Source organism: Lygodium microphyllum, chromosome 10, assembly GCF_053477565.2.
Source record: "Lygodium microphyllum isolate KBCC chromosome 10, Lygodium_microphyllum_v1.1.10, whole genome shotgun sequence".
Lineage (NCBI taxonomy): Eukaryota > Viridiplantae > Streptophyta > Polypodiopsida > Schizaeales > Lygodiaceae > Lygodium > Lygodium microphyllum.
In genome coordinates, this window is record NC_141144.1 from 50,043,993 (window position 1) to 50,061,249 (window position 17,257).

General features: G+C 37.3%; 1 protein-coding gene across 1 annotated transcript in view; it reads right to left on the reverse strand.

Annotated features, from left to right (window-relative positions):
* Positions 1–9,600: 9,600 nt before the first annotated feature.
* LOC148029983 (uncharacterized) overlaps positions 9,601–17,257 on the reverse strand; it is a 60,793-nt gene continuing 53,136 nt past the window's right edge. The window contains exons 3-7 of the mRNA XM_087686254.1: positions 10,784–10,845; positions 10,536–10,635; positions 10,393–10,434; positions 10,190–10,231; positions 9,601–10,024 (exon numbers count right to left, since the gene is read on the reverse strand). Of these exons, the coding sequence (XP_087542380.1) occupies positions 9,845–10,024; positions 10,190–10,231; positions 10,393–10,434; positions 10,536–10,635; positions 10,784–10,845 (426 nt within the window). The 3' untranslated portion in view covers positions 9,601–9,844. The remainder of the gene's footprint in view (positions 10,025–10,189; positions 10,232–10,392; positions 10,435–10,535; positions 10,636–10,783; positions 10,846–17,257) is intronic.

A 17,257-nucleotide genomic window follows, 5' to 3' on the forward strand; every position in this document is an offset into this window, starting at 1 on the left:
GGTGTTATCCTTACATCGTCGCAAGGAGTTAGTGAATGAGTATTGAAAAGCCTTGTTATGCACAACACGTTTCTGATTGAAAATTATGTTTGAGCACTTTAGGATCATCCACTTTTGCATGTGCATGTCAACCATGGTATCAAAATACAAAGGACTGGATGCATAGCACCTGTTTTCGATTATGATGACCCACGCTTGAGTGTGGAAAGGCAACCTAAACCCTAGGATAGACGTTCATTTCTTGGAGAATCATTTGGTAAGGACACATGGTATCTCCTGGAATACTTTCAAAATGAAAGAGTGGAGTTTGTTCGTGTGTTCTATATATTGAGCAGCGCATCAAGGGGCTAATCCCTACGATGTAGGAGAGTTGTAATGAGGCCACAGTATTTTCATTGAGAGGTTGCCTCCCATGTATATGATTATCGTGGCATTTATTGCCAATGTGTATGGGTTCTCCCTCCATGCAGTTTATAGAAAGGGAAACGTTGGACTACAAAGCTATAAACACATAGATTAGGCTTTAGGACAGTTTGTCCTTTAGCAATAGATAGACGCTCCTGGCCCACGAGGTCGTGAGGATGTGTTTGTATGTTACGAGCATGAGGTCCAGCTAGTGCCATAGCCAATGCCGGCCCATTTGAGATCCCATCATGACTCCAGGTGGCTTGGTCACGGATCTCCCAGATTACTTCTTCTTCTTTCAGTTCAATTTGCAGTTTTCAGCCTATTTACAGCGATCGCAACGCAAGCGATTTCGTCAATCTATCCTTATTGTGAAAATCCCCTAATTGGCTAAAAAAGCCACTAGCTTTTTGCATGCCATCCTAATCTAGAATCTTTTTCTAAATTTTTTGACTTTTCACAAGAAATAATATAAAAAATAGACTAAAATCTAGATCAATAAGGAAGTCAGATGATGATGCATTCCATACTTTTTCACACTGTGTCCTCATAACATTACGACATCTACCAATATCGGAGGGGTTTTTATCGAAAGGCCGAATCCGCCGGGGATCAGAGGTAGAAGGAAGTAGAGATAGGAGATGGAAGAGAAGAAAAAGAATACACAAGTCGTAAACACGACAAAAAAAAAATCACAATGAATTGAATCAATATGTATTGAAAGAACCTCAAATCTTCGCACTACTTAGAAGCAATCTCAAGGCATTAGATCTCCTGGAGCTTCTTCGTAGAACAAAACGTGCATAAAAATTACAGCTCCTTCTCTGCTGCTCGAAACCCAAATATGATGGCTCCATTGGTTTCGAAAGGGGGATAAAATTACAAGACACCTGCTCACGGATCTCCCATACCACTCCTTCTTTCAATTCAATCTGCAGTTTTCAGCAGCTTGTTTAGAGCAATCGCGACGCGCACAATTTTGTCAATCTATCCTTATTGTGAAAATCCCCTAATTGGCTAACAAAGCCACTAGATTTTTGCATAACATCCTAATCTAGAAGCTTTTCATAACTTTTTCAAAATTTTCTAATAAATAATATCAAAAATAGACTAAAATTATCCAAAAATCTAGTATTTTCAAATAATCCATGCAACTCACACTAGTACTTATGGCTCAGATCACATTGACTCTCTAGATCAATAAGGAAGTCGGATGATGATGCATTCCATACTTTTTCACACTGTCTCCTCATAACATCACAACAACGCGCAAAGAGGATGAGTAGCGCATCCCTCTCATTTCCCATTCTCTTTGAACCAAGTGCGGTATGGATCTGCTTTGGATTGGATATCTCTACGTAAAGTAGGATGTCCAAAACCCGACGCTAGGATGTTGTCAGGAGACTTTGTCTACTAGGAATCCAAATTTTAGGTCGATCCTAGTGGATTTGGCCATGGACATTCTATTGCAAGGCGGACTCGGGAAACCCTAGGCAACAAACCCCGAAACATTCCATGCGAGTGCTGGGCGGTGACGCCTAGAATTGTTTCTCAATGGACTGCTAAAACGTGCTTGGACAACCGATAGATGGGCACGTTACAATCATTTAGGGGCTTCTATAGGGTCAATGTGGGGTTGTGTAAGGTACAAATGCAAGCACACTGAGTGGATGCCTTGGATTGTGAGATGGCAAAGACTACCAATTGGGCTAACCACATGAGAGGCACTGCATCAAAAGGGTAGTACAAGAGACCCACTAAGGATGAAAAGTTCTAATATAGAAAAAACAAAAAGAGAACCCGTGAAAATGTCACTCCCACAAGCATCAAGTGATGGACAAATATGCAAAGGAGGCTGATTTTGCAACATATGGTTTGGATGACATGAAAGCTCTCACAAGAGCTAAGATTGCAGCAATATGTATGTTAATGATTGATAAGGTATCAAGTGACATGAATGCAATGCATGAAACATGGGGAAAGAAATTGAATGCTAAAATGGATGCAAACATGAAATTACGCATGAGGATGTGTGGCAACATGCAACAAAAAGTCATGAATGACATGGATACAAAGCAAAGGGATCTGCAAGTTGATTCCAATAACGTGGAATCAGCTGAAGAAATACGCTCTCAAATTCATCAAGTAGGGTTATAACAGTTCAATGATACATACGAAGGATGAGATTCTAGACTGTGTATGTCCCATTGAGTGGATTTAAGAGCTGGGAATCCCCCTTTACCAACAACTGCCGAATACCACCTTTCTTGGCAATATTCAGTCCTATAATCAAGGCTTTATACTCTGCCATGTTATTAGTGAATCCTACCCTGAGATAAACTGCTAATTTCATTGCAACTCTATGTCGGGGATCTTGAATAAGTACTCCAACACTCCCTTTTCTATTAGGGCCCGGGGATGCTCCATCAGAGTATAACGTGTACATCCATAATGGGTTTACATAGCCAACCATCAAGAACTCCCCTATTCATAATTATGATAGTCAAAATGCAACATATTTAGAGGATGAATTGACGGCTCCATCACACCTTCTTCATTAAACTCAACAAGGATGCTTGTCAAAATTTGTAAACAATGATGGCAAAAAACTTTGATCTCCCACACAAAGGTACCATTTTCTTGCTCAATCACGTTGTATCCCTTGCTCCTCCAGATAAGCTTCCCGTGATGATATCTTTGCTCAAGATATGGGTGCTCCAGATAAGGGATTAACAGCCCCATCAACTAGGTTAAGCTCTCCTGCAGATCTCCAATCAACCCTAGCATAGACCTGCAATGCATTTAGTGCGTTAGCATGTTCATAAATAATAAGGTTTAATCTTATTAAGATTAACCTTATTTTTGAATTCCACTCCATGTAGATCAGCTAATAAAGCCATGGACTTACTTTACCTAACCAAACTATCTTGTAAGGGCCATCCCATCTAGGTTCTAGCTTTCCTGGAAATAGCTCCCTATGCGCATCGTAGTATAGAACTAATTGCCCTTTCTTAAATGTATATTTCTTTGCTTTTAGATCATGCAACCGCTTCATCCAACGTTTAGCCACCTCCTGGTGCAAAAAAACTCTCCAATTTAAGTTCATCCAAGTGGGCTATAGTTATAAAATGCTCAAATAGGGCATCTTCATCACCCAAAGAATGATTGATTGTGAATCTAATGGTTGGCAACTCAATTTCTAAGGTCAAGACACACACCTCCACATAAATTAATTTAAATGGGATGTGACCAGTGGCTCGCTTGAACGTTGTATTATACGCCCATTCCGCCACATATAATTTTGTATCCTAGTCCTGCTTCTTTTCGAAGACTATTTTAGATAGGATACCCACAAGCTGCTAATTGGTACTTTCAACTTGTCCATTTGCTTGCGGATTATAGGGGGTCGTCTTGTTATGCTTAATTTTCCATGCTTCAATCAAGCTTTTAATTACCTTGTTCAAAAAATGGGTTTCACGGTCCGATACTATTTCCTTTGGCGAACCAAAATGACAGATCATCTACTCAAGTAGGAAACTGACAGTCTCTTTTGCATTGTCCTACCTTGTCGCCCGTTCTTCTGATCACTTTGTAAAGTAATCAGTTGCTACTATAATGTATCTTTTTTGAGTAGTAGACGATGGGGTAATAGGTCCCACAAATCGATGCCCCACTTCTCAAATGGAAGGGTAGCCATAATTGGTGTAAGTGGATGCTTCCTATTCTCTCTACTGTCATGTCTTTAACATATATCACATCTCTTAAAATAGTCAAATGAATCTTGGAAGATGGACGTCCACCAATATTCACCTCTTAAAACCTTATGTGTCGTCAACCACCCAACAAAGTGCCCTCCACAAGCAAAGTCATGGCACTCTTCCAATATAAATGAAACCTCATCAGGCATTACACATCGGTGTTAGATATCATCAACACCCTGTCGATATAGTGTTCCTGCAATCAAGGAAAATTTCAATGCCTGTTGTTTAATTTTGCTCTTCTCTGATTTTGATAAAGTAGCTCCAATCTCTCACATAGAAAGTAGTGTGTTATAGCAACATATGAGGAGGGAATAGATGTTGTATCAATCTTGAACAAAGTTTCCATATCACTTCCATCAACCGAGACATCCTTTGGCTCTCCAAAATCCACAAGACACTCTACAATGCCCTGAAACTTCGACAACTTGTTCTTAATCTCGTAATCAAATTCCTGCAAAGTGATTAACCACTTTGCTAAACAATCAGGCGGTTTTAACTTATTTAACAACAATCGAAGCCCTTCCGCCTTCGTATAAAAAACTACCTTCTCATAAAGAATAGTGCCTAAACTTTTTTGTCGCAAATACCATTGCAAGGCACAACTTCTCCATATAGGTGTAGCTAATTTCCGATATGCCCAACTTTTGACTAGCAAAAGCTATTGGATGGTACCACTTCTCCTTCCAAATTCGGGATAAGAAGCAGCTAATACTTTACATGGTTGTTGTTGAAAATATATAGAACATTTTGCCCCTTTTAGGTACTTTGGCAAGCTCCTGTTTCACATCATCAAAAGATACTTTGCAAGCATCACTCCATGCAAACTGATAGTTAAAGGACAATAGGTTCGTCAGTGGCAATGTTCTTTCTACCAAGGCATTAATAAATCTCCGATAATACCCTCCCGATGACAGAAAGCTATGCACTTCCTTTGGAGTACGCAGCGGCCTCATGGCGACTATGAGCTTGATTTTTTCTGTGAAACTGACCACATGGCCTAACAATAGCCCATAAGGTACTCCAAAGACGCACTTCCTTGGGTTGAGAGCTATGCAAAATTGTCTGCAACGCTCAAAACACTTCCGCAAAATAATCAACTACCTTTCTCTTACGGTGGCTGCCCCCAAATCATCAAAAAACACCTTTAACTCCTCTGGGGAGATGTCACCAAAGGTTTTGTCAGCTGTTCTTTGCCACGAACGAGGTGCATTACATAACCCAAATGCCATTACATGGTACACAGAGGTACTAGGTGCATGTTGATTCTCTTATACTCTATCAAGAAAAGTATCATATTGTTTATGTTAATTGCTATAGAACCAAAGCAAGTATTACATGCGCTAGAGGATTAAACCAACTAGATGTGGTTGCTTTGAGTGACAAAGATTCTATTACACATTGAGAACTTTACTTACAAAAAGATGTAATTTAAGTACATAAACAATATTTATCATATTTAAAACTCATCTTTTACCATCAACTAAACCACTATCCTAACACATCTCCACAAGCTACTAGTAGTACCTTTTTCCTAGTCCCACTTTCCTATAGATCTTAGAAGGACTAACAAAAACTAATAAGGATACACTAGAGGGAGGGCAAGCCATGGCTGCAAAAACTCTCACAACCTCATTAGCATGGTCTGGTCTTGCAAAAATATATTCCATGCATGCATTGTGTTCCACTATTTGGCTCAATTTCATTTTCTTTTTTCATCACTTTGAAGTAATTCTCTGACCTTGGACAAGTGGTTTTGAATGGTTGGATCTTGTAAGAAGGTTGTTAAATGTCACAAAATGTGGCTTCACACCTTGAGCGTGCATGTCATCAAAGCATCATCTTTATTCCTATCATAAGACATTATAATTGCATTTCATGATAGAGCATTTCAAAGAGATATTTCAGATGCTTTTGTAACCAAGCCACATTGGCCATACATGTCTAGCAATGCATTGCTTACTTAGAATTCTGGTTCTTGCCCTAATTTTCATACCTCAAAATGTATCTCTTGATCTATTTGTAATACTTCTAATGTGCTGATTAGCTAATCACATTCCAACCTCACTTGCATAATATGTGAGTGCATTTCTATGAATTTGGTTTTGAAACTTCACAACCAAAGTTATATGAGCATCTTAGATTAGTCATTATGAAATTGTAATTTGAATGCAAAGTAATGCAAGAAAATCTCAAAACTCTCTGATTCCCCTCAAAATCACTCACATTTCAACCATGACGAAAAAGCAAGTTCTTAGCTATCACAACTAAACATGGATCTCTTTCAAGCTTCCCTCTCTTCATTATGTGTTTTCTTCTACTTCCACAGTATAATTAAGTAGGTAAAATGTATGGAAGAGATTTCTTCACTATTATTCAAATGTTGGTCTTTCTAATGCATCTCCATGAATTGCAAAAAATATTACAAGTTTTGTACAGACAAGTAGCCAATTAATTCAATTTTCCAAAAGAGTAGCATGACGAAGGACTTCACTTGATGTGAAATCATTTGTGAAACATAATATGATGATCTAGAGCAACTATGCAAGTACATGTTTTTAGAAGGCACACATAGTAACTTGTAGGTTTCATGTGCAAGAACCCTTTTTTTGGATCGTGTTCTAAGTAGCATTCATAAATGAGATGTTGAGTCTCTATGTAATTTGGACAAATGATTTAAAACCTAACATACAAGCTAAGCCTTCAACTCTTCTTCATAAGTAGCTATCATGTCCAAGGATAGGAAATCATTGAAGTTTTGAATCTCAATCAAAGTTGTGATTATTCATTAAGCTCTCTACCACCATTTTTCATAGTTTTTGAACCGATGTGTTTGTAGAATTCAATATTCACCAACTTAGAAAAGTGAGTATCTTCACTTTATTAAGGACATACGAAAATATCAAATCATGAATCGTTTGTAAGAGCACATTTAAATATTTCATCAATATTCAAAGTTTTAAGTTTTGTATTTAATATGTCAAAATATCATACATGGACACATGACATTGCAACTCATACATATTTTAATCTTATTTTAAAAAACTATCATTAAAAGTTATGCGAACCATTAATGTTAGAGAAAGAAACCAATCTTAATTTGGAAAATGGTGTGGCATTTCTTAATGATGGTTGAAAATTGTATATGCTTTCAAGCCTATTATTTCTTAATGTTATATCAAAAACTATAACATAAAAAGCAATATGCACATAATAAGAATGCCAAATGAACAATATGAAAAGAGAATACTTGTACATATTCAAAAAATATTATCACCTTAAACAATACTCCTTTTAATCTAGATGATGACACTTGAGCCATGTCCTTCCAAACCCGATGTCACATTTTGATCAAGTGTCCATTGTGGGTCCAAGAAGATGTAGAAACACTTCAAAGACTCATTTGAAATAATAAAAATAATACAATCCAATCCATATCACACATTTTCTATGAAATTAAAGTTTAAAAATAAGAAACAAATATCCCAATAAACGCTATCAAGCTTAAAGTGTATGCTCTAATGCATTGTACGAACATTTCATAAAGCCAACAATGGAAAATTCAGAAGTAGCCCCAAAGTATACAAAATAATACAAGTGATATTGTATACAAACAACAAAAAATCAAAAAGAAAAAGAAATAAAACAACTCAATTAAGAAGCACAAATAAAAAATATTCAAAACCTATGCAATAAGTTCCTTTATTTTCATGTTCATCATGTTGTACTTTGCACTTTAAAGAAATCCAAAGCTACTTAACAAAAATAAAAACTTGCTATATTATAATGCATAAACAACTATATTGATCATACAAACCTTGATCATTGCATATACTGGAAATTCCATATATAATATTGGTGTGTGGCACAACATTTCACTCTACTCTACACATACCAAGTTTATTATAGCTCAGAAGTGGAGTCAACAAAAATAAAGGTATTTTATCCCCAGACTACAAAAATGTGCAACTACTAATTATGGATGAGATATCACTTTCAGGTAAAGAAATGCTCACTATGGTGGATACAAGACTTAGACAAATAAAACATAACCATAATTTACCATTTGGAGGATTAGACATCATTTTTTGTGGTAATCTATGCTAAGCAAGTATGGTAAAATATAATTGAATCTTTAAGAAATATCAAGATCCAACATAAACAAACGGATATAATTTTTGGCACCAACATATTAACTGATATAATCTTTGGCACCGAAAATTTTAGCACCAACATAAGCTAAATAGAACTTGCAACAGAAAGTATTGAAAAAATCCTACAGTTATACCGAATAAATAATATTCCATTCATTGCTATTGGAGATCACAACAAAGGCATCAAAAAACAAAAGAGTGCAACTTCAAAATTACTCTAAATATTCTCAAAGTACTATGCAAAACCACTAATACACGAACCAACATGTTACTCATCTTGTTTGGACTGCATATACTTATATAGAAAGAAACACAAAAGAAAAAGAACTACACCTTGCCCATGTTTGGAGCACTCACCAACATACATTGCATTTTGATAATCAAATCAACACAGAACTTCATAAGGTAGGCCCATGTTTAATGGGCAAGCTTAACAAAATCTTAACCAAAAGCACTATCAAGCAATTTTTTTCTATATGTTATCAAAAGCTTTCCTGTGCCGCGAAAGCTCAGTTCATCGGCTGGAATCTATATGGATGCTCACAAATTTTTATGCATTTCTCAGTTATGCAATGCAGAGACATACATTGCAAATCAATCACCATCCTCCTGTTGTAGAGCAAGCTCATTTTCTCCGACTCTCTAACAAGAACCGCCTAGCTGCGTTAATGTGGCTTGTGGCTGATTTCGCAAGAGAATTACCCATAAACTAGCTCTTCTGCCTTCTGCCCTTTCGACAAGATTCTCTCTACCCGTTGCATATATCTTGTCTGCTTGCTCCCGTGATTGCGTGTGGTCAACCCCAAAAATTATAACCGGGCTTACACAGGCAAAGCATTTCTCACGAACACGAACAATATGTGGTGGGTGTTTGCCGAGAGTAGCTGCTATCCCTGCCTTGCCTGAAATCATCCTTCTTTAATTCGTCCCGGTTGCTCCTTAGTCAGGTCGCTCCGCTGGACAAACCCACAATTGCGATTGTTCACAACAAGTACTTCCCATTGATTCTAGCTCCAGTCTTCACGGGACTAACGGTGCAGATGTAAAAGCACACTGATAGAAGAGAATTAAAGAAAGGCGGCACACTGACTGATGTTTGCGTAAGGCTGGAATCAGTGTGTTATGGATCGACATATATTTCACCTTGCATGATGCATCTTCATCATCATGGCGAGTATATTGAAGATTTGATCAGAAAATTGACTTCTAAAGCTTACGTCGTGAATGATAGGGCTTGCACATTACTTATAATATCATGTACATAGATAGGCCTGGAGAGCAAATTTAGAAAGCCTGCTCCAAATGTGTGTGAAGCACTGGCAATATATTGATATTTGGGAAAGAGGTTTAGAAAACGTTTTGGCTAGAGCCAATGCCCTTCGCTACAACGATTTGGACAAATGCTACAAAGCATGAAATAGATGCAATTTCTTACAACCGTTTGGACACGTGCTACACAGCACAAAGCAAATACATATTCGGAACCCTCATGATACTCGTATTGCGAGTCTGTGCAGTTTATGATCATTAAACCGCAGGGAAGCGACCCAGATGAAGGGTCGTTTCGGCTATGCCGGTGCTTGATCCGTTGTGCACCAAAGAGACCGGCCTTTGTCTTGATGCAATATTGTTAGGGCTTGAGGAGTCTGCCACGTCTGGATAGCTTAATGACATCACGCTGGGCGATTGCATGGACAACTTTGCAAGCTATCATAAGTGAAAAAAAAAAAACACAGTTTCAAATTCAAAATCAAAATCACCAGCATCCAATTAGATATAGATGGATCCATATTCGAATATCGATGCATTATTACTTCATGTGCTCCATTCATGATTATCCCTTTTACAAAGAAATTTTGCCCATTGCCTGACCTTGCATCTCAGAAGCTCATTTTCGTGAGAAAGAACACGCTCCTGCGGGATCAAAGCAGAATGATCATCAAAAGTAGGCGAATTTCCCTACCACTCTAGTACTGTGACCAGTAATATCTTGGAGTAATGCTAATAACAATGAAATGGTCTGCTTTCTACACCTCAGTTATGTGGACAGCTAGTAAGAGAACATCAAGACTCACCCTTGCATGAAATTCGTTGATCTGTTCGACAAGCACTTGTGTCTGGTTGCAAAAGGAATACACAAAACGATATCCCATTATTCTAATGCTTCCTTTGCAAACTGAAAAGGGCAGGGCTTTTTAAGAAGCGGGCTTTGACTCACCTTCCTTGATTTGATTCTATTGAGGCTGATTTCCAGCTGCCCTTCTAGTCTCTGAAGATCCCTGATGTGCATGGCTCCCAGGTTTTCTCCCATCATGGTTCTGTATGGGTTTTGGTAAAACAGCCAAAGTTCTACTATTATGAGGCATACCTCTGAAACAAAACAGTAACATGGATTCGAGTGTGTGACTATAGCACTTTCACTATTTATAAGTCTGTAGCTATAGTACTTCCACTAAGTCACTCAACCTGTTCCTTTGTTCAAGTAGAGCTGCTTCAGCTTTTAGTCGAGCAGCTTCGCGCCTCCAGCACTGGAAATCAGGCCACACATCAATCACTTGATTGGTATGTAAGATAAGAGCTTTATACTTCGGCATTAACTAAAAACATGGACCAGGTCAAAACCAGAGCAACACTATAGGGGAACTCCGCATTCAGAATTAGCTTATAAAGAATATTTATGACCATCAGGAAAGTTTTCAAGCAGAACAAGGGTCGTTAAGGTTAGTCTAAAAAGAAATTGCAAAAGCCCTTAAAGTTACTTCGAAACTGTCTTCGCTTTATGTTGTCTTACCTTGGTCAAGTGAGGTTAGACTTTCATTTGATTTATGCATCGTCCTCCGGGATATTCTCAATATCTTAGTGCTTTGTTATTTATTTATCTTTTTGTTGGCATTGCCCATCAGGGGATATGATATTGCAACGGAGTCCAACTGGTTCTTTGCCGAAAAACTACCTCTAATGAAATCGAATTCAGCAGTCCACTATAACTAAGGCTTGTTAAGAGCTGATTTAATCCAGCTCAAGTTCATTCTCTCTCTAGACTTTCGCTTTCATTGTAAACCAAAAGCTCGAGAGAGTTCTTGCTTTTGGAACTGAAATAGTATTATTAGGAGCTCTTCTCGGAAACAAAATGGCAATGCTCTACCGCACACTAGTGCGCGCGCTTGCCGTATAATTGGTTCTATGGATTACACAAATCCATCATTGACGCTGCCGCCAACCCTTCTTTGGCGCCACAGCTGCTCTAATTGTACGGCACTCCTCAAACAACTGCTTGAACAACCACAGCTCCTGCAATATTGTTAACGCATCGTTTTGTTTGCCTTATGCTCTGTTTGGGATCTAAACGCAAACCCTTTATGCACGATGCTTTTTCTTTCCTTCGTTTTCTTGTTGTATACACATAATACATGAAGTTGCTTGTATTAAGCTTCTAACGTAGAACATGTTACCAATTATTAAATGGCATGGAACGTGCTGTTCTCTACATGATCATGTTTGGGAGCTCGGGGCGAGCACAAAGGGTCAAAGCCTACTCCACTTACTCGCTCTCGGTAGTACCAAGCATTAAGTGAAGTGGGGTTACTGGCCTCGCACCATTTCACAAATGTGAACAAAAATGGCTGTACTAAGGGGAAATTTACAATTCTGACTAACTTAAGCTCTTTTCAAAACATGCAAATACTGACAAGTCACGAATGACCAATCATTGTTCCCCTTCCCACTAGCCCTCGGTGGTACTAAGCATTACGTGGGGTTACTAGCCTTGCAACATTTCACAAACCTGAACAAAGGAGGAGGTTATGATAACAAGAAATATACAACGCTAAGGACTAATTTGACTTCTTTTCAAAATGTACGAATCAACAAGTCACAGATGACCGATCGTTGTTTCTTTTACGACGATTTTCAACCCACCATGCACCCATAAGTGTTGCCTCATCATAACTGAGACATTGTATATTTATAGATGCAATATCAGATGGTCGATAATGGGCGGTGTGGCTGTTTTCTAAGAGCGGGCTGATCATCAAGCAAAAGCAGTGAGAAGTGATCAAGATAGTAGAAACCTTAGACCAAGACTGGTCTAGAGATGGATTATGCAATGCATAGCCGAGATTGGTATGTAATGTGATTCTTATTCTACCACTCAAAACCTATGCATTCGTTTCCCAACGAATGGAAATAGAATGATGACCAATTGCTTTAATGGACTGTGAATCACGATAAATTTAATCTTCTATATAGAGCTATCGGTCTATTCCAACTTTGTCCATTTGCTATAGTGGAATTCCCTGAATCTTAAAACTAGAGAGCCTCTGCTAATTACGGAAGATTCGGGTATGATACTGAGAATTGTAGAGATCCTACGCATTTTACCTATCTGAAGCAAGCCTTAAAGATGCACGTGGTGGATACCAATCCTTGATCAATAGGGGAATGATGTATGATAGGGGAGAACCACTAGATTTGCCAACTCCCCTAGGGAAGAAAACTCACACAGGCTAGAAATTGACACGTCAAGAATCCGTAGACAGTCACCACTCGTCCTCCTGCTGACGTATCTATGCACTATGTGGAAGACCTCTAGAACATGATCTTTATACCAACGAGTATATATTATATAGTAAAGAATAGCAATGATTCTTATGGATTATTGTTCCGTATCCATGATGGTGTTAAATAGAGAAAGAGGAAAAATGGGACAAATAAGAGAAAGAAATTTCCTGTTGGGATTCTGACTAGCAAGGGCACATCTCAACATGATGTCCAAGGAAAGAGAAGAAAGAGAAACAAGGACGTACAACATAACTTGTACCCTGACTATCCACTATACAAACCATCCGTAAGCAAAAACAGCTAGACCATCAGCGCCTTTAGACTTTTCGGCTTTGAGATGATCAAGGAGGACTTGATACCCTTTGAGGGCAACAGCCCAAGCTCGGTCGAAGTTAACTTGAACCTTTGTTATTGGTAAGATCATCCATTGTAAGGAAAAATGCTAAGAAAAAAGTATTGTGGAAGAAGAAGAACAAGAAGAACACAAAATTCGACCCAAAAGTGCAAGCAAAACAACCATTCCAATAGAGTCCACAACACCAATTGCAAATAGTGCCTCTAAGGTACCATCATTGGAAACCAATAAGCCTACCAAGATAGGAAACTATCTAAAACAAAATCATGACCTCACAATAACAATGAAGCTTTAAGAAAAGACGAAGGAACCTCAAAGGAAGGGAAAACCTATATCAAAGAGACTTACAAGGAGCAATGCTAAAGACCTATTGTAGCACCTGAAGAATAAGAAGAGTCAATAGAACCAACTCTTTCCTACCTCAAAGGACCTAAAGAACATGAAGAATCCAAGCAAAACAACTTTGAGGAAGTCCATGTGGAGTGCATAACAGAACTGCATCGCTACATGAGGAAATACAACATATTGCTGCAGGTATTACAAAATATGACCCTACTGCTTCAAGAAACAAACATGAAACACACAAATAACTTCATAGAACCATACCTATTGGAGCACTTGAAGAATAAGAAGAGTCGATAGAACCCACTCTTTCCTACCTCAAAGGACCTAAAGAACATGAAGAATCTAAGCAAAACAACTTTGAGGAAGTCCATGTGGAGTGCATAACAGAACTGCATTGCCACATGAGGAAATACAACATATTGCTACAAGCATTACAGAATATGACCCTACTGCTCCAAGAAACAAGCATGAAACACACAAATAACTTCATAGAACCATGAGAGAACATCACATAACACTTATCACAACATTCCAAAAATAAAGAACATAGAATAGGACTGACATATAATATAGAAATGAAGCAAAAACATGGCACAAATTATCAAGACAGATTTGTATTGGCAAAATCACATTAAACAATAGGGTGTGATCAGCAAAAGAGATAATAATAGTGCCTCTTCAAGCCACGCCTATAACATGGTAACCTTCAATAACTATTATCTCTAAAGTCTACTCTCAAAAAGACATCAACTAGACTAAGGTAAAGACTAAGAGTAATACAAAAAAAAGACAAATATGATGCTTAACGTCATGGTTAACACCTAGCACATCCTAGTGGATGGCTGGCACAACCATGACCTGAACCATTCTAATGTCAACTACTTTATTAAAATGTAGGCAAATCCAATGACATAGTTAAGTTATGCCTAACCCACGACCTTCTGCTTTGAAAGAAGCCACATAGAGAAACCATAAGCAGAGTCTCTCCAATAGGATACTCATAGCCCCCTAATACAATTATGTAACTCGCTCAAAAGACAGCCATCAAAGTAAAGGTATATGTATATCGTGATGGAATAAACAAAAAAAGCATTGAGAGTTTGTCCAAGCAGTTCATGAGCTGTGATGCTTATGCATTTCATATGAATCAAAAAGTGAATCCTCATGAGACAGATCATCTCCATGTAGCTCATGAATAGCCAAAGATACATCATCCTTGCATATATCATATCAAAGTGATAGCTCCCCAATTTATATCTAATAACATCCCATCAATATCATATGAATCAGAAAGTGAATCCTCATGAGACAGATCATCTCCATGTAGCTCATGAATAGCCAAAGATACATCATCCTTGCATATATCATATCAAAGTGACAGCTCCCCAATTTATATCTAACAACATCCCATCAATATCACACTTTGAACCATTGGAAGTATACATATCAGCAACACATTGTCCAACTGCCTTACAACTTTGCAAATGAAAAAGAACCATAAGCATCTTGTCATATCCTTTTCACAACCCAACCATGTTTTCTTTCAAAGAATCCTTTTCATGAATGAGGGATTCCAAATTTTTAGACATAAAGCTTTGTAGGATAATAGTATAAGGCATGCCAACAACATGACATATCCTATTTAATATACAATTCCGTTGTTCTTGCATCAACTTAATCAAAGAATTCTTCATAGTGGTAAGATCTTTTTGCATAAAAACTAAACCTTCAATATCCACATCCATATCCTAGAGTATTTGTTGTCCTATCTGCAACAAAGGATCAATCCTAGCATCTAGTAACACCCTCTCTGCTCTTAACCATGCATTGTCCTAAATAATCAATTGAATTTCCTACAAAATTTATCTTGCATATTACTAGTCTACTCTTTGAAAACACTAGAAGAAATCTTACATTTTTGCAACATGGAACCATATTCATCCACTTGTCTCTTGAGCCCTTGAATCGCATAACCAACTAGTACATGCATAATTTGCATGATGGAGACTTGAAGAAGACCCAAAAATTGACCAATACTACACCATATTGGGGAATATGGGAATTTCCCATAAATTTGGGACACATTGCATTTGTCATAACTTGAACACTATAACTCCAAATTGAGCACTCTATAGCTCAATAGATTCCATTTTTCAAGCGCTTTTCAATGATAGGTCACATCATATGGTTTTGAGAAACTTATGGGCATGTTATCCGAGTGCCACCTTTTTAGTATTCAAAAAATGGGAATTGGGAGATTCCCAAACTCACTAATTTTGTGAATTTATTCCAAAAAGCCATATTAAAACAACCAATTTTGAGAACAATCCTTCAAAATGAGAAAATCCTACACTTTCTATAATAGAACTGCAATAATGCTTTGAAAATTCTGCACTTCTTGTAGCAAGACTGTAAGTTGTTTTGATAAATCCAAGTCAATAAATTCAATTTTCACCACCAATATGTCATAAATTGATTATTTGTCTTGATAATTGTTCCCACCAAACTTCTTGCATACCACATGAATATCCATTGAATCTGATTGCAATGGTCACTTGAAGGAAATTGACCTCGCATCTAGCCCATTCAAAATCATTAGTGTCTTGCTCAAAATTTGAATAGGAACAACAACAACAATCATTCCTATTACAACATGAATTATATAGATATCAAGAATGGGTACTTGTATACTTCCAGATACTCCAGCTTTAGTGAAAAATTGATCAGTCCTCAAACACTTCAAAAATATCAGTCCAAATAGAAACGTCAACAATCTTATCATTTGATGTATACAAATCCTTGATAATAACATCCTAACTTAGAATATAAGAAAATGCCAACTTAATATATAAATCAAGAATTTCATTGTCCTTTTGTAAAACAACTTCCTCGAGAGAATTAATAACCTCAATATAGTGAGAAACTTGCAAATCCACTATATGTTTCATTTGAGAAACCTCTTGTTACAACAATGTTCTCTCTTCATGAAGCTAATTAATGAGATATAAAGCTTTAATTTCTGTTGCATTTCCTTTCCTTTTCAAGCTCAAAAGAAAGCTATTGAATTACCTCAATTAGATATTGATTGATAAAACAAACCTCATGTGAAACTTCAAAAAAAGCATACAAATTGAATTCTACAATTCTTGATATTTAGCTACGAACTCCTATAGAGCAAATGTAGTACCAATCATAGTATGCTCAAATTTCAATTCTACATCAATTATTGTACATTGACTAGTTTTCTCTAGAACCTCTTCAGTCTCTATTTATTGCTTATCTTACACTTTTTGAACTTCTTCGTTGATATCTATACTTCCTTGCATTGAATTACTGGTTACTTGCTCCAAACTATTTCTTTTCTACATCAGCTCACCACTTTCGTATACTAGTTTTGCAGTTTCATGTAACGAGTTTGCAATTTTTTGTAGGAGGTTTGTAGTTTGGTGCAATTGAATTGCAATTTTCAATCACAAAACATGACTTGTTCTTTTGAGTGGACAATCCAATGACCTAAAATAGTAACTTGCACTACAAGTAATAGCATAATAACATCTTCATTTAGCAATGCATAATCATTAAGCTTTTCATGCATGACAATAACATCTTCTTGAATAAATAGCTTATCTTGTTGATCACCTAACTTATCATCTTCTTTTTTAACAACTTCATTTTATTCT